The sequence below is a fragment of the Puma concolor genome, chromosome D2 (assembly GCF_028749965.1).
Source record: "Puma concolor isolate L17-30 chromosome D2, mPumCon1.1.hap2, whole genome shotgun sequence".
Lineage (NCBI taxonomy): Eukaryota > Metazoa > Chordata > Mammalia > Carnivora > Felidae > Puma > Puma concolor.
The window spans coordinates 54,923,432-54,941,801 of NC_141677.1; the positions used below are offsets into that span (position 1 = coordinate 54,923,432).

The 18,370-nt window shown below is 41.8% G+C and overlaps 1 protein-coding gene across 2 annotated transcripts; it reads left to right on the forward strand.

Moving 5' to 3' along the window:
• Positions 1-5,118: 5,118 nt before the first annotated feature.
• SLC35G1 (solute carrier family 35 member G1) lies at positions 5,119-15,410 on the forward strand. 2 transcript variants are annotated; one of them, XM_086680400.1, is made up of 3 exons: positions 5,119-5,379; positions 10,122-10,302; positions 12,306-15,410. In XM_086680400.1, the coding sequence occupies exons 1-3, from the start codon at positions 5,202-5,204 to the stop codon at positions 13,042-13,044; spliced, it is 1,098 nt and encodes a 365-aa protein (XP_086536526.1). In that variant the 5' UTR covers positions 5,119-5,201; the 3' UTR covers positions 13,045-15,410. The 2 variants fall into 2 exon arrangements, with proteins under 2 accessions (XP_086536526.1, XP_086536527.1); XM_086680401.1 differs by having other exon boundaries at positions 10,194-10,302.
• Positions 15,411-18,370: the final 2,960 nt, after the last annotated feature.

Sequence of the window (18,370 nt, forward strand, 5' to 3'; positions counted from 1 at the left end):
GTTTATTAGCTGTCTATTGCACACCCTCAGAAAAGTTTTTCCCTGGCTTTTTTTTTCTAAAACTTTTTTTATTGTGGTAAAATATAAATAACATAAAATTTACCAGTTTAACTGTTTTTTTTCCCTAGAAAGAGAGAGCATGAGCAGGGAAGGGGCAGAGAGAGAGAGAGAGACAGAGAGAGACAGAGAGAGACAGAGAGAGAATCCCAAGCAGGCTCCAAACTGTCAGCACACAGCCCCATGTGAGGCTTAAACCCACCAACTGCAAGATCATGACCTAAGCCAAGATGCTTAACTGACTGGGCCACCCAGGCACCCCACCAATTTAACCATTTTTAAGTGCACAGTTCAGAGACACTAAGTGAGTTCACATTGCTGTACAACCATCACCACTATCCCCCCACAGAACTTTCATCCTCTCAGACACTCTGTACCCATTAAACACTAACACCCCTTTCCCTCCTCCTCTCAGCTCCTGATAACCACCATTCTATCTTCTGTCTCTATGCATTTGACTATTCTAGGTCCCTCATATAAGTGGAATCATACAGTATTTGCCCTTTTAAGTTTCACTTATCTCACTTAGTTAATGTTTTCAAGGTTCATCCAGGTGTCAGAATTTCTTTTTTTTTATTTTTTTTAATGTTTACTTATTTCTGAGACAGAAAGAGACAGAGCATGAGTGGGGGAGGGTCAGAGAGAGAGGGAGACACAGAATCCAAAGCAGGCTCCAGGCTCTAAGCTGTCAGCACAGAGCCTGATGCGGGGCTCAAACTCACAAACTGTGAGATCATGACCTGAGCCAAAGTCGGTTGCTCAACCGACTGAGCCACCCAGGCAACCCCAGAATTTCTTTTTAAGGCTGAATAATATTCCATTGTACGTATACACCACATTTTGTTTATCATCTATCTCTTGGTAGACATTTGGACTGTTTCCACCTTTTGGTTATTGTGAATAATGCTGCTATGAACATTGTTGTACAAATATCTGTTAGATTTCGTACTTTCAATTATTCTAGGTAAAATATAACCAGAAGTGGAATTACTACATCATGAGGTAAATTACTGGATCATGAGGTTGAATTCTTTTTTGAGGAACCGATCCTGGCATTTTTTTTCCTCTTCTATTTCCAGAATCAGTTTTTTTTTTTTTTAATTTTTTTTTTCAACGTTTATTTATTTTTGGGACAGAGAGAGACAGAGCATGAACGGGGGAGGGGCAGAGAGAGAGGGAGACACAGAATCGGAAACAGGCTCCAGGCTCTGAGCCATCAGCCCAGAGTCCGACGCGGGGCTCGAACTCACGGACCGCGAGATCGTGACCTGGCTGAAGTCGGACGCTTAACCGACTGCGCCACCCAGGCGCCCCTCCAGAATCAGTTTTTATCATCTATTCAAAAAGTTTCTTTTACCTCTCCAATACACTACATAAATGCTAAACTACCTCTCTTTTTTGCTTGTTCCCTCTTTCACTTATCAGGGTATTTAGAATTATGATCTTCTGTTCCACAGCACTGATTTCCCCCCAAACACAATTGGACCTCACTTCTTGGAACAAACTGCCATTTTCCAAATCATAAGATGCATTAGTGAAGAGTAAGAAATGAACTTTTTGGGAGGAATGGGGGGAGCAGTCTTTCAAACCAGTACCAAGATACCAGTCCGATAGGAATCAGGTAGCTATACCAGGAGAAGAGAGCTCCTGATTCACAAGTGTCTTGCATAGGAACATCCCTGCATATAAATGGAGGCAGAAATCAGGAGTCCACCCTTTCCCCTGCAGTAGCTGGAGGTCTCCATCTACACCCACCGGGATGATGAGGATCTTGCACTTTTCCTTGTCCATGGGACAACTAGAACATACCACTCTCCTACTTCCAGCCTCCTTCTTCCTTCCTAACCCCGGAACCGTGGGAGTGCCACCCCACTGTGGTTACCTGGCATTATAGTGAAAGTCCCTGTTCTCACTAGAGGATTGAATTCCTTCAGAAGCAGAATTTCAATTGGAACACTGTATGATTTCGCCTACAGAAACAATGTTCCTTCATACTAAGTCCACAAATCCTGTCCATTCTAGCTGCCAGCTACCTCAAAAGCAATCCTTCCTCCTTGCCTCCTCTGCCTTGAAGGCAGAACCTCACTTAAACTAGCAATGGGCTTGGAGCTAGTCCCCTCATGCCCCAGTCAGGATTTCTGCCCCACCCTTCACACTGTAGGGGAACCCACCTCTCACCAGCTCTAAGTCATTGTCACCAGAGCCTAGAAATGCTCAAGGAAAAACTTAGCCATCCCATGCTTCTGCTGGGTGGAGCTGCAACTTGGAGCCATGTCTTCTGACTCTTAGTCTGGTCCATACTGTTCTTACCAGTTGATTTTATGTTTCCAGGGCTCTTGTTTGTTTAGCAAACAAGAAAAACAATGGTGAGATACCTTTCATACATCAATGCCAGCAGCAGAGGGGAAGGAGGGTAGAGGGAATAAAGTGCAAGACCCAAATCATCCTGGCACCCTTTAGTCACCCCAGTCTATACTGGTGTGGTATCCATTTTCTTCTCTTTCTCTTCTAGGTACTTCTTGCTCAAATCATCTGATTCTTTCTTCTTTAGACTTCCTAACCACTATCTTCACTACTTGAAGAGGGAAACTAATAGGGTTGCTGGACGTAATTCTGCGGAGAGGGGTGGGCAGAAGGAGATTTCCCCACACCAACAACAGTTCTTCAGACACCAGCTGGGTGTTCTATAATTCAACTCAATCCTGACACCATTTACCTGGAGATAGCCTCAGACCCCACAGCTTAAGGACTCAGTCCTACAAGGCTGTCCCTCACCCCTTCAGATGCCAATTGTAAGTCCAGGTTATCACCTGTGCTTCTGACCCACCAGCTATAGATTGGAGGTTCCCAAGACCCTCTCTTCGGGTTTGATGAATTTGCTAGAGCCACTCACAGAACTAAGAGAAGGATTTTACTCACTAGATCACCAGTTTATTGTAAAAGGATCTAACTCAGGAATAGCCAGATGGAAGAGACCCATAAGGCAAGTAAGTTATGGGGAAAGAATGCAGGCCTTCTGTGAGCTCTCCAAGAGAGCCATTCTCCCCACATCTCCATGCTTTCACCAACAGTAAGCTCTCTGGACTCCATTCTTTGGAGGTTTTTATGGAGGACTCATTACATAGGCATGATTGATTAAATCATTGGCAGCTGGCGACTGAACTCAATCCCTGCCCTTCCCCCTCCCCATGGGTGGAGGGTGGGACTGAAAGTTCCAACCCTCTAATCACATGGTTAATTCACCTGGCAATGAGCCCCCATCCTTAGGTGCTTCCAGAAAGTCACCTCATTAACATAAATTCAGTTGTGGCAGGAGGTTTGTTATGAATAACAAGGTGCCCATTTCACCTTTATGGCCCTGAAGCCATTTTAGGAACTAAGGACAAAAGACCAAATATTATAACAAAAGCTGCTCTCATGGCTCTTATCACTCAGGAAATTCCAAGGGTTTTGACAGCTGTGAGCCAAGAACTATGGATGAAGAGCAAATAAATATCTGAATGACCAAATATATACCCCTTGTAAGTCACAGTATTACAGGGATTCTTCAAACATTCTGCACATCTAAATCTTACAAATAAATGCAGTTGTGAAACTGCACCTGATTTCTAGATGTTTGGAGAAGCTTTTTGGTTCTCACTTCATTCATAAGCATGATCTACCACCCTCACCACGCTTCCCTACACTTTCTCTCCACTAAAATACCACCACCACCACCACCAGCAACAAAATCAGTTTCATATATTTTTATAAGCAGCCTTAAATTCTTTTTAAGACAAGGCAAAGTTATATGTTAACCAAGTCAGAATTCAGGTGGCCATTTGTCCCAGTTTGTCTACGACAATCCCAGTTTCAGCCTATTGCCCTGCATAATTTCTGAAAAAGCTCCTTCTTTTACTCTAAAAAAGGCATTCCCAGTTTTAGAAGATCAATTATATGCTCACCTTACTTAAAAATACACCTGGATTTTCTAGTAAAGTGCTTTCCAGGTGACTGCTGTTGCACACCTCATTGGACTTCATTTGCACAACTCTGCAAAATAGGTAGGAAAATCTTTTATTTCTGTTAATTAAATGAAGTAACCAAGGTTTCAAGCTGTAGGTGGTGACTGTTTGACGTCACATACTCAGGGATAGAATCAGGGCCAGAACCCAGGATTCCTGACTTCAAGTCCAATGTTTTTCAGTTGTCAATCACTTCGTGCAAATATCTGAGTAAAGACAAACTTTATTCTCTTGGTTGGTAATTTGCTTGCACTTGGGCCTAGAATAATTTAGACAGGTTCATCCTTGCCCAGACACTGTCCTTTCACATTTAAAGCAAGCAGAGATGAAAGAAGAATAACTTAAACATAAAGAGCCTATTAGTGAATCCGAGGGACTCTGGGGCCAGATGACATACATTGTTTACGGGGTGCAATTATGTCAGATTATTGTAATCTTATATCTAACCAAATTAGTATGTTTCAGTTAACAACAACAGAAAAAGAGAAAAGAAAAAAAAAAGATCAATAATGAATGTCTACTGTTACAAAGAACATAAGGGTTCTGTCCCAGTCTTATAAATATATTTTCCCTGTGGTTATGTGGTACTCCTTTTTTTTTTTTTTTTTTTTTTTTTTTTAACCTAAAATTCTACCTTCCTTGGATAACTGGCAAGGAGACAAAGACAGGCACAGTGTTTGGCAAGGTCTCCAGGGTATTCCAGAGGGGCTGGATGCGGCGCCACGCCAATAAATAAATAAATATATACTCTCCTAACCTCCGATGACCCGCCCCAAAAGAAGGCCACAAGACCCTTGGGCGTCGCTCTCTCTGCAACGACAGAAAAGGGTCCACTGAGCCTGGGGAAGGATGACTCCAAGCTGCTGGCCAGTTTAGCTAGACTGCAGCAGAGGGGTGGACGCCTTTGGTCCAGCTGTGTGCACCGCCGCAGCCCAGAGAGGTGGCCGACCTCCCCTGCGCAGGAGGCTCCAGGAGCTGAAGGTAAGAGGGCAGCGGAGGACAAGCGCGTCCCCAGCAAGGGGAGGAGGGCCGCGCGCGCATGCGCCCCGCCGCCGCCGCTGCCGGCCGGAAGAGCCGGGCAGCGGAGCCGCTACTCCCCGCGCTAGTCGCCGCGGCGCTGGGGAGAGCGCTGGCCGCGCGATGCGGCCCGTGGACAGTGCCGGGGCGGCGGAGGTGCCAGAGCCCGGGCTACCGCTGACGGACGACGCGCCGCAGGGCGCCAGTGAGGAGCCGGCGGCGGCGGAGGCAGCGGGGACGCCCGGCCCCTGCAGGTGCTGGGTGTGCGGCAACTCGCCGTGCGGCTCGGGTGCGTCGCAGGGTGAGTGTGGGGTGCAGACCCGGCGCCGGTTTCGCCTCTGGGGTTGGGTGGAGGGGGTGCGGGTGCCAATGGGCTAGGGTCCCCGCAACTCTGGGCCGGGGGCGCAGCGAGGACCGCGCCCCCATCCCTACCTTGCCCAGAGCTCGGGGAAAACCCTCGAGCCCTCACCTGGGGGTCTGCAAAGCAGAAGCCCTTTTCGTCTCCGCGGGCGCGAAGACCAGGAAAGTTTCTGATTGTGTTTGGAACCCTTTTGGGATTCTGAAACTGTTCCTGTAATTAAAGTGTTGCGGGCACTACCGCGGAGTCAGATTGCAGTTCCGTGCGCCCTGCTGGAGGTTGGGGGGTCAGTCGGAGAGGCCATCCCTTAGGCTGGTGAGTTTGGGGGGGGGGTCAGTAAGAGAGGCCATCCCTCAGGCGAGTGAGGCTGGGGGGTCAGTAAGAGAGGCCATCCCGCAGACAGGTGAGGTTGGGGGTGGAGAGCTAACCGTGAACACTGATCACAGTAGGAAGCCGTGTTCCCTGAAGAGGAAGTTGAAAAGCATAGAGCCTAGAAAATGTTTGCCTCAGAGTCTTAGAATCTTGGGAAGGTAGAGTTGAGTGGGACCACAGGTTCTTAAGCTTTTGGGGTTAGGAGGACTTTTTTGTTGTTGTAAATTTTACAATATCTTTATTCATAACAACTCACTGAACTAAACCAAATGTCCATTGTTAATATAATGAATATTTTGTAATATATTCTTTTTTTTTTCTGTTTTTAAAAATTTGAACCACTGTATTGTATACCTAAAATATAGGAGGACTTTCTTGGCAACTAATCCTAAACAAGGCAGAGGCACAATCTTATATACATTGTTAAGAGGTTCCCAGACCTGTGTCCAAAGCCAGAGACCCTTTGTAAAAACACCTTGATCTTGTTCAACCTCTTCTTTCCACAAATGAGGGAAGTGAAGCCCAGGAAGGTGAGGGCTTGGCGGTGGGGGTTGCTTTGTTTTTCCCTAGATCTGGCATGTGTGGGTGAGACATGGCACAAGTCCCTGCAGCACCAAAGTTAAGGATCCCAGCATGCCAGAGTCCCAGGCTAGGCCTTTTCTACTGACCACAGTGCTACTGTAAGCACATTCCTCCTTAACTCCACCACCCACCTAGGTCATTTTCCTGGAAACAGAGGAAATAGGTAGATCTCCCTTGAAGACAAAGTTACACAGCCAGCACCATCTCATCCTCTGGGTGGCCTCCTATAAGTGTGACCCTGATTTCTATGCCTCTTATCCCCACCCCATTCCCCCTTCTCCCTATTAGGAACTTTCCCCTAATTTAGAGAGACGAAGCCCAGATGATTCTTGCTCCATTTTTGTCCTAAATGCTAACAATGGTCAGACTTCTTTTTTTTTTAATTAAAAAAAACTTTTTTTAAGTAATTTTAGAGAGCACGCAGGGAAGAGAGGGGAGAGAGGCAGAGGGAGAAGGAGAGAGGGGAAGAAGCCCAAGCAGGCCCCATGCTCAGTGCAGAGCCACACATGGGGCTTGATCCCACGACCCTGGGATCATGACCTGAGCCGAAATCAAGAGCTGGATGCTCAACCGACTGAGCCACCCAGGCGCCCCCAAAATGATCAGACTTCTGATTATTTATGCATGGGCTGGTGCCTCCAGAGAAGGGGCTACTCCAAGCTGTGTAGACCAGATGTGTAGCTTGTAAAGAGGTGAATTTCTCACCTTATCAGTTATTATGGTTGAATGTCATTTTGGTGGAATGCTGAGTCAGTCCTTGTAAACTCTTAAATGTTTCTGCTGTTTGTAAACCAAAGAGGAATACTGTACCCTCAGGCAGCACATGGCAAAATGATAAACATTATAAGCGACTGCACCTAAGAATCTTGTGGCGTCTTTTAACTTCAAAGAAAATTGCTAACAGTGAGACTTAGTAATAGTTATTGTAAGGTGACCAGATAATATTCTGAAAACAGGACTGCCATAGAAACACTTTAAACCACTGTACTGTTTGTTGTCATTGAACTTTGTGACAGTATCACTTTAACTGCTTGATCCAACTGGTTATCTCAAGAAAGCTCATTTTCAAGTTCAGGTTGAAACTGTTACCCATTTTTCTACATTCTTGGATAACCTTCACAGACAGCATACAGCTGTCCTAAGATGTCTATTTATTTTCTTGAGGGACAGTGTGGATCTTAGCCTGAAGCAAGAAACTGTCTTAGATGTGTGCCTCACACGCCCCTGGAGGAAGTTCTCTAGTGTAGCAGTGGTTCTCTAGCTGGCAGGGCTTTTACAGTCGCAGAGATCTTGTAGCAGTGGGTCTGGGGTGCGGCTCGGGACCTGAAGTTTAAAAAATTACCCAGTTGATTCTGATTCCCAGCCAGGGTTGTGAATCACCACTTTAAAGGATAGAGAAACTGAGCAACTTTTCAGTTTTCTTCTAACTCAAGAAATTACACCGTGGCCACTTAATTTGAATTATTTAGCTATGCTTGTAGTGGAATATGATCATAGAAGCACAGTACAGAAACAAATGCATCTTTGGATGATGCTACTCTCTTGTTCATCTCCCTTGGCAGAATGGAAATTATTATTCAGTAAGAGAGGTCTGCATGAGTAGAACCAAGCCTCACCCTCATAAGAAATAATCAAGTTCAGCCAGGCCTTGTAACAACTGCCCTGTTGCAGTCAGCAATCATGGGTCATAGGGTGTTTATAGGCAAGAAAATATGGGAGTGTTTTAAGAGACAAGATAATCAGAACCAGGGGTATAAAATTGAGTTTTAAAAGAGTTAAAATTAAATAAATAAATAAAACAGTTAAAATATCATGTTAAGTTAAAATTTTTTGGAGAAAAATTTAAAAGTTTAGGTTGGGGAAGATCCTTGAAATACAGACCGGGGAGATGTTTTCTGTCCTTGATCTTCCTGTTCTGTTCTGTGTGAGGGTGTTGGTTCTATGCATGGGTTGGGTTTCTTTTAAGAAAAACTATTTTATTTGGACCTGAACCCTGAAATTTCAGAAGCTGAACACTGAGGCTGACCACAGCCAAGACATGTATTTTGTGGTGCTTAACTTGGAAGTCGTCTAAAGTTTCCTTCTCATGGGCTGAGTAAGTATGTGCAGTTTGTTTCTGTGGTATCTGAGCCACATAGGTGTTGAACAGAATGTGGAGGATTCTGGTACTTACAATACATAATCTGTGACACGATGACTGGTAGCTCCAAATGATTCTCTTCGACTGTGCACCTGGAACAGGAAGAGGTAAAGGCCTCTGACCACAATGGTATCTCTTGCTACAAAGGTCAGGCTGTACAGCGCACCATCATACCTTGTCCTGAGTCACAAAGACACACACAAAGATTGTGCACCATCATACTTTGGTCCTGAGTCACAAAGTGTCTGTCACTTGTGGGCAAAGGTATCCAGCTAACATGAGGATATTGAAATGTATTACTGGGTGTTTGCATTTATCAGAGAAGGACATTTTTTAAAAACATTATTATGCAAAACTGTTCTCTAGCCAAGTAACACATTATAAATTCCTAGATTGGAATGATAATCCTAGTTTTACTAGAAATTGCAAGTACCCACACACCTTTCCATTTTGCTATGTTCTTAACTGATGAGGGCCAGTAGCATTTCCTTCATATTCTTTTCTTGTTTTGTATTAGTTTCAATAAAGAAAAAAATACTAATACGTTCCTCAGTTTGTCACCTGTCTTTTAGGGAGTTCTCTGCTTACCCTGTCCCATTTTGCTCCCCTCTGAATGATGGGTTTGGGGTGAGTATGAGATTGAAGACAGATTTTAGTCCTGTGTTCGGTAACTAAGACAGAAGTGGCTAAACAAAAGTTGAATGCTCATAGTCACTAATGGATTGAATACTTGATGCCCTAGAGAAAGCAGAAGTTTCTTGGTTCAGATCAAGCCAAGAAGTTGGTATTAAATGGCAGTTGTAATTTTTTAAAAATTTTATTTTAAAGCGCTTTGAGGTCAGAGGGGTAGACCTACCCTCTGTCCTCAAAGAGTTTATGCTCTAAATGGAAGATAAGTTGTAAAACCATGAAAAGTAAAAGATTTGATTAATCGTTCAAAATAACAAAACAGCTTTCCCAGAGTAGGCTGTTACCAGTGGTGTTAGACTGTGCATCTTTCTATAGAGTTCTCTCATATACTTTAATTTAGCAAATATTTAATCGGGGTCTTCCATGTGGCAGGCACAAACAAGACAGCTGAGGTCCCAGCCTGGAAGGGTTCACAGGCTACTGGGAGAAGTAAGATAATCAACAAGTAGCCATAGGACACAGCTGTAAACTGTTGTCTAGAAAAAAAACACTTTCTTCATAAAGCCAGGTTCACCAGTGAGATGATATAAAATATCACTTGGAAGCATTTTTCTCTAGCCATCTTGACAAGCGTTTCTTAAAGATTTCTCTCACTGTCTTGGCAAGCTTTTTTACTTCTTTTTGACTTATAAGTGAGTAATGATTCTTCAGTGAGCCAAAGGAAATCCATTTTATAGGGTAAAACTGCATTTAAAAATTATGGGTTTAAATTGTTGCCTACATCAGTGATTCCTCATTCTTGGTGGGGAAAATGTTTCAGGTCCAGAGAATGGATATGCTTAGGAGACAGTATTTGTAGCCTGTTAGCCATTAACACTGTTCCATTTTTCTCAATTCCTAAGTGAAAATATTAAAACATACACTTGGAAGCAAGGACTAACCAGAACTTAATCTTTTTCAGAAGCCAAGAAGAAAGCACGCTGTCCTGGACTTGGCTTGTTTTATACATTATTATCTGCCTTCCTTTTCTCAGTGGGCTCTTTATTTGTTAAAAAAGTGCAAGACGTCCATGCTGTAGAAATTAGTGCATTCCGATGTGTGTTCCAAATGCTAGTCGTTATCCCTTGCTTAATATACAGAAAGTAAGTATTTCTTACCTGCGAAGTGGAAGGTATTAACAAATGTATGTAAATCTTTTGACCTGCTTAAATTATTTATTCTACAGTGTCTGCTTTATCCCTCCCATAGATTTACCAGTTACTACATTGTTTGGCTCTGATTAATAAAAAGTCATAAGGATTCACCTACAAAAGATGCTCTTATAAGCACAAACCACATACCCAAGAGGGGGGGGGGTAGATTCAGTTATTCTCCACTCCTCATTTTGAGAACAAAGCTTTCCTTGTACAATTCCTCCATCTTGTACCACCCTCCCTTCTTTCCCTCTGCATAACTAGTATTTAGAAGAAAAAAGTAAATGAGAGGAAGTGGTGGTGTCTCCTAATATCAAGTTTCTTTCAGTAGAATGGACTGCTCTGTTACCAGGGCAGACAGAAGATTAAAGTAATAATATCAGGGTCTTGCCCCTAGGGTGATATGGGAAAGGGGAAAGGTAGTCTTGAACAAGACCTTTTAAAATACTTTCATGTTTATAGTGTCCTCATCTGTGAACTGGAGGGAATGATAATCTTTGTCCTCTACCCTGCACCTTGGTGGCAAGGGCCAAATAAAATTAATTATAGATCAGAGCACTTGTGTAGAATCTAACAGTATATGAAAACTGTCTTTTTTCCCCATCCTTACTGTTCCCTCCCTACCCAATGCCTCTTCCCCTTCCATATAGAACACCCTCCCCACCCTTTCCCAGATTAAAATTATGCCTTCTACACATCCCTGTGTACTTAGAACCCTTGGAGGATAGGCCACTTTGGTTCCTGGTGGCTGTCTGGCTCTTTCTCTCTTTGGGCAAAAATGCTTAAACCCTAAACTAAAAGTTTCAGTCACTTGCCCCCAAATTCTCCTTGTATCTATAACATAGTACAGATTCATTTAGAATAGTTTCACCCCGTATCCTGAAGATCTGGTGAAAAATGGTGAAAAGCTACTAAGATTAATATTGTCAGAAATTCCTGTATAAGTGTGGGCAAGTCACAGTATTTTAGGAAATGATGGTACGAGTTCAGAAATTTTCAAGGGTGGCAACTGGTGCTAACACAATTATCTTCCCCATTTTGCAACAGAACAATTGGCAGGGGAAGGCACTAGAAGAATTTTTGAAATCCTTAGCACCAATCTGTTTTGACCTATTTTATGTTTCATTATCATGGAAGACTCTTAGCTTCTCAAAGTATGAGTCAAAGGTGACCACAGTTTCATTTCTAAATGAAATGTGGGTCCTCATGTCAGGCTTATAGGCTACCCTAAAGATGTTCAGTGCTGGCACAGGTCAGCAAGCTGCACCTAGCCTGAAATGTACCCAGCATTCTGCTTGGTAAGTATTAATTAAAAAAAAAAAAAAAAAAAATTGAGTATCAGTTGTTATACTTATCCAAATGCTACTTGTTCTTTTTCAGTGTATCTTAACTCTTCTTGCAGAGAATAATGAAAAGTAGTCTGACATCCAGTGGCTAAATTACACTTTAGCATTGCCTCAGCTTTTATAGAAAAACTCGTAAGATTGGCAATGCATACTAGCCACGACCAAGTTTTCTTGTATAGGACAGCTTAATCTTGAAATTGTATTTATCATAAAAATCATACATTGTCATTGTAGAAAATTTGGGGAAAATAAGGAAAAATCACCTAGGAGACCACTTATTAAGGTTTAACCACGATGAACATTTCCTTTTGTCTTTTTTGTAAGCATGTATAGACATGGGAAAAGTTATATTTGTTGAATTGTAATTATACTATTTATGGAGTTCTCTTATTGATTTTGCTTATACTGTGAACACGTACATGCTTTAGCTATACGTAGAAACCATTTTTTTTGAACGTGTATAACATTCAGTTATGGGCCTTAAAATTCACTTACTATTTCCTTATTTTTTGCCAGTTAGGACTGTAAAAATAACATCTAATTAAGAACTGCAATTTAAAAAATACCACCGTGGTTTAATGTGCGCTCTTTCATTTGAATTTACAGAACCGGATTCATAGGCCCCAAAGGTCAACGCATTTTCCTCCTCCTCAGAGGAGTCCTGGGCTCCACCGCCATGATCCTTTTGTACTACGCTTTCCAGGCGACGTCCCTGGCCGACGCCACCGTCATCACGTTTAGTTCTCCAGTGTTCACGTCCATATTTGCTTGGATATTTCTCAAGGAGAAGTACAGCCCCTGGGATGCCCTCTTCACCGCCTTCACGATCACCGGCGTGATCCTCATCGTGAGGCCCCCGTTTCTGTTCGGAGCCAGCGCTGCGGGCACGGACGAGAGCTACTCTGTTCACCTGAAGGGCACGTTCGCAGCAGTGGCGCACGCTGTCTTTGCCGCCGTGACCATGGTCATCATCAGAAAGATGGGGAAGTCCGTGGACTACTTTCTGAGCATTTGGTATTATGTCGTACTCGGCCTCCTAGAGAGCGTCATCGTCCTCTTCATCATAGGGGAGTGGAGTCTGCCATACTGCGGGTTGGACAGGCTGTTTCTCATCCTCATCGGCCTGTTTGGTTTGGGGGGTCAGGTGTTTCTCACGAAAGCCCTCCAAATAGAAAAAGCAGGCCCAGTGGCAATAATGAAGACGATGGATGTGGTCTTTGCTTTCATCTTCCAGATTATTTTCTTTAACGATATGCCCACGTGGTGGACGGTGGGCGGGGCCCTGTGCGTTGTAGCCAGTAGTACCGGCGCGGCCATTCGGAAATGGTGCCAGAGCTCCAAATAAGGCTGTGGCAGAAGTGCGTTCTTGGTTTTTCTGGGCATCATCCCTCAGTGCGGACACACCGCGCACGCACACGCCTGGAAAGCCTGCATTTCCTTCACTGATTATATTTAATAAATTTCATAATTAAAGTACCATTTTTGAATATGCTATGTCTTTAATTAGCTAAGAGTTAGCCAGTGTGGTCTAGCAATTACTTTTTTCTCAATTATGTTTTGGTTTTGGTTTGGTTTCTTACTTGCTGTTGTTGGGGTGGTGATGGTAGGAGATCAGGTCTTTAGTTGAAGAAAAACTGCAAAATGTTTTATGACTCTGGTATAAATGTAATTTTTTAAAGTGTATTTTTGGTACTGAGGGGATATAGGTGGGGAGGAAACTTTAGATGTTCTTTTAGCAGTGTAAAAGCTAAGAAACTTATTGATAATAATGCTGCTATGATTAGATTAGGTCGGTAATTCATTTGAAACCTAATTCCATTTAGGAGGCCAAAGCTGAAACTTGGAAAAGGTGCCTACTTAATGGTGTTAATACAAATGAATTAGCCTTATTTTCAAGGCTTTTATACATGGTTATTCTTTTAACACACATGAGTGCCTTTTCATTTTGATGCCAGAATTTTTATATGTAAAGTTTAAAAAGTTTTTAATCACCAGGTTTGGCTAGAAGTTTTCTGTTTTGGTGGCATTCACAACTGTAGCTATCATTCTGTAATTTTAATTGTCCTCTGGTTTTGGGTTTTTTTGTGTGTGTGTGAAACGGCACTACGTTTTTCTTAACTTGCTGAGATTTCAGGTCTTTAAGCCGCAAGAGAGAAATCTTGGCAAAACCAGTGTGCACATTTCCATCCTGAAGTATTTCCCCCTCACTAGAAATGTGATTTTCTATAAATTCTTTTTGAATTTATAGTGTGATGCCAAATACAATTTTCTCAGGATTTTATTAGGTTGAACCATATGAAATTGCCAAGATTTTACCTTTTTAACTTACAAAAACCAGAGTTCATTATGGTTCATCCTAATAGATACCTCCCTTACCCTCTCTACACCAAATATTTAGAGGACTTTGGCATATATTTTTTTAAAACAACTTTTTAAAATGCAGTAATCTTATTAAACTTATTTTTATAGTCTTTTCCCCTTATGGAATTATATGTAATAATGCTTCATGTTATATGTTAAATGTAAAGACCTGTGAATCCATGGTTGATTGATTTCTGTAGTGTCTTGAATAATAGAGTGTCTTGAATAATAAAAAAAAAATCACTGTTAAATTTTAGTATATCACTAAGGTATTAAATATCAATGCTGCCCGATGATACTAACATCATGAATTCAAACATTTTCTATCTGGAACTTCATCAGCCAATACTCTGCAGTTAAAGAGAGAATGTAATATTTAGGAAAGCTTGGAAGGTTAATTGGAAAGTAGAGAGTACATGGGAATGATTATCATAATGAATGCTTTATTGGTGAGGCTATAATGGTCTCCAACTCTTACTGTCCAACCTAGCATCTGTTACTATCTTAAGCCTGCATATCTGAAAGATTATAGGCTCTTTCTCTCCCCTTCATCACAATTCTTCCAAAGAAAGAAAGAACTTGGCTTCTGAGGTTTATGCCTTGGTGAGAAAGGATCTTTTCCAATAGTTCCAAGAGGGAATTTTTGGCTTGCTGATCTTCCTAAATGCTTTCCACCTGACAAATCTTAAATGAAGTCTACTTTGGGGAATCATACTATCATTATAACTTTAGCCTCATCCACAGTGTTGGAATTTAGAGTTGCAGGAGCATTATCTTGCAAATAGATAGTTACAGAATCAGCATTTTAGAGCTCAAAGGTTAGAAATCCTCTTGTAGGAGGAGCCATGCTGCACAGATAGGAATACTGGGGAGGAGGATCTGCCCGAGATGGGTTCCCATGGCCGAGATGGGTTCCCATGGCCTTCTCCCTTATTTCCATGATAAAGTATAGAAAGTAAACCACTGCTTGAGTTACCTAAGGTAAATTAACTCAGGGAACCCTCTCTTGGTTCTTTACCTTGCACAATAAAACAACTTATGGGACTTTGAGAGTTAAATCCCTTTCAGCCTGTACACTAGAGATGTGTTTTATTTCAGAAGTGTGGTTTAAGTACTTGAATGTCACAATATATGGCCAAGGTTGGAGAAAATGTTTCTTCTCTCAACTTTTACAGGGTGTCATTCTTAAACACTTTTATAATGTCTGAGGTATACACAAGGATATGTATGTATTGTAACAATTATAGGCGTGTGTATTTTGCAAAGACTGTAGTTTCTATATCCTGAAAATATTTTCATAAATTGTTTTTATTTTATAAGTACTAATAAAGTTAATATGAAAGAAGGCTATATTTTGGTTTTTATGGTTATAGCAAATGTGCTCGCTAATCTAACATTTCCTTTTTCATCCATGTGCTTCAAAATTCATTTTATAAAGGATATTGACCCTGGTCATTCAGCTGTGATATAATCACAAGTTTCAAACTGTTTGTTTGTCCCTCTGATACAGTCACATCAAATCTAGTATCTCTAAAATAAAGGTCCTAATCTTCTGTTCCAGGGAGACCTTCATTGTTCTAGACCCAGAGCTTGGAGCAGCTTCAAATTCCATACTTTTTGTTCCCATAGCTAATCTGTTACCAAGTCCTGGAGTGTCTGTCTTATTGTCTTGTGGATTCACTCTTTTGTCACCATTTCCACTGCTACCATTTTAGTCCAACATCAATAATCTCAAGCTGAATTACAACAGTATCCTAATGAGTTACCCATTTCTTGACTCTTCCACCCAGATCCTTGTCTCACTGCCAGACTGTGACCTTCCTAAAGCCCTGCTTTCATTGCTACTTTAGTTCTCATAAAACCACAATGATGCTGTATTGCATACCACATCTCATTCAAATTATTTAGCCCTATTCCCACTTTTCCAACCTGATTCTGCGTGTCCCAACGTGAGTTGATACTGTGATCCATATCCCCATCAACTCCCACATTTGCCAAGGGATTCCTTCCTGTGTCTCCCCTGCTTCCTTTGCCTTCTCTTCTTTGTCCTCTAAACCCTCTTAGCCTCCAACAGTTCAGCTTGAGCTTTTGTTTCTTCCACTGCCTCCAGCTTCTCCCGCCCACACTAGCCCACTTTGAAAGAGTGGATAAAGCACTGGAATAGGAGTGTGGCCATATCATTTTCTAGCTGAGCCAGGCATGTAACGTACTCAGCCTGTTTGCCTCATGTGCTAAATAGAATATCATTACTTGTCCAGCCCATGTTACAAAGCAGTGCAGTTGGAGGACTTGGAAACCATAAAGGGGAATAAAAACACTAAGTATCAAACTGTTCTTAATACCATAGAGTTGAATATTGTCTCCCCTTCTCTTCAAAATGATGCCCAGCTCAGGGTCCTTACTTCTGAGCAGTTTCACTAGGAACTGTAGGAACAGTCTAATGGATTTCAAACCTCATTTGACTCCCTCCTGCCAGCATATAATCCTACTGTTGGACAGTTCTCAATTGCCCGGCTGACCTGTCCACATAGGTGGCCAAGGGTCACCAGTCTTTATCTTACGCATAGTGTTGCTACCTTTCCAGTTCTGGCTTTAGTTCTGATCCTCTGCGAGAATTACACTTGGCTCTGGCTGGGGAATGAGCCTGATTTTCTATGTGTTTCCCATGCACTACTCTATATTTAGCATGGCTCTTTTAGCCCCTTATCTATTCACTCAGTTAGCACAATTAGTCTCTTGACAGTAATCTGGTGGTAAGAGAGCCAGATGTCTTTATGTAACGTGTTGACTTCTAATGTAGGTGTATGGAGCCATGTTCAGTACTGGGCATTAGAATTTGATTCTTGGGGTGTAGGTTGGGCACATGAAGCCTGGACACTACCCCAAGCACGCCATCATATAGTCCCTTTGGTGTCTTATATGAAGTCTAATATAGCTATTATATTCACTTAGAATTCTGTAAGATGCCCTCATAGGAACTTTGTGATCCACAAAGACCCATCCAAGTTTTAGCCTATTGGAATGCTAGGTTTGGAGCTGGACTTGGAAAACCAATTCATAGAGAGCTCGTGAAACTTGGTGTTGCCTATATCATTTCCTAGAAATTGGGGTGGAGCTTTATAGAAAGGGGTAAGGAGGGGCGCCTGGGTGGCGCAGTCGGTTAAGCGTCCGACTTCAGCCAGGTCACGATCTCGCGGTCCGTGAGTTCGAGCCCCGCGTCAGGCTCTGGGCTGATGGCTCAGAGCCTGGAGCCTGTTTCCGATTCTGTGTCTCCCTCTCTCTCTGCCCCTCCCCCGTTCATGCTCTGTCTCTCTCTGTCCCAAAAATAAATAAACGTTGAAAAAAAAATTTTTAAAAAGAAAGGGGTAAGGAGAAGACATGTCTATTGTCAAGGCAGGGCAGGAAGTGTTGCATCATAGAAGTCCAGTCCATAGAAAATGTTCCACTGGGTTGCACAAGGTACCATGCCAGCTATCATCTATCAAGCCAGATTTGCAACAATATAAAACAATGCTGTTCTTCTCACTAGTTTTCTAAATATTTATTTTTCATAAGAATATTATTTATGTTAACATAATGGAATCATTTAAATAAATATTTCAATTTTTTTCAGTTTTGCTTTCAAATATGGTAACTATCTCTCATATATAACTCACATAACAGAAGCTCTTTGGAGTTCTCAATAATGTTTAGGAAAGTAAAGCAGTACAAGACCAAAAAGTTCCCAAGCTGCAGAATTAACATATAGAGTTATCAAACTTGAAACTTTAAAAAACAATGAGTAAGCCAACCACCAAATCTACCAACTTATTCATGAGGTTCTGATAGTTTGAAATGCAGCTAAATAACAGTTTGTAAATTAGAAGCATCTTTAATGTGATGTCCCATTTTAGAATTGTGAGTTAAACAACTTTAATCTATATGAGAGATGCAAATTATCTACCCGAGAGAGAGCAAAGAAAGGAACAATAAGCAATCCAATTGGCCTATGTTCATAGGATCATATCAAGTTGTCTCTGATACTTCCTATGTATGTGTTTTAGTTCCTTCATATGTGCATTTTTAAAAAGTCAGAAGACTTTGATACTTTGCAGGTAATTAGGTACATTGGTACAACCTCTATGAAGGACAATTTGGCAGCATCTATCAATTTGCAAATGAATATACTTTTTCACCCAGAAATTCTATTTCAGGAATTTATCTTATAGATATATTTGCTTATAGCAAAATAACATGTAAAAGTTTACTCATTGCAACATTACTTGTAATAGCAAGATAAGAAAGAAAGAGAAAGAAAGAAAGAAAAAGAA

Coding starts and splice junctions, on each gene's coding strand:
- SLC35G1 (XM_086680400.1), top strand. CDS start 5,202: ATGCGGCCCGTGGACAGTGCCGGGGCGGCGGAGGTGCCAGAGCCCGGG. Junction 5,380..10,121: donor CGGCTCGGGTGCGTCGCAGG/GTGAGTGTGGGG, acceptor AATCTTTTTCAG/AAGCCAAGAAGAAAGCACGC. Junction 10,303..12,305: donor CCTTGCTTAATATACAGAAA/GTAAGTATTTCT, acceptor TTGAATTTACAG/AACCGGATTCATAGGCCCCA.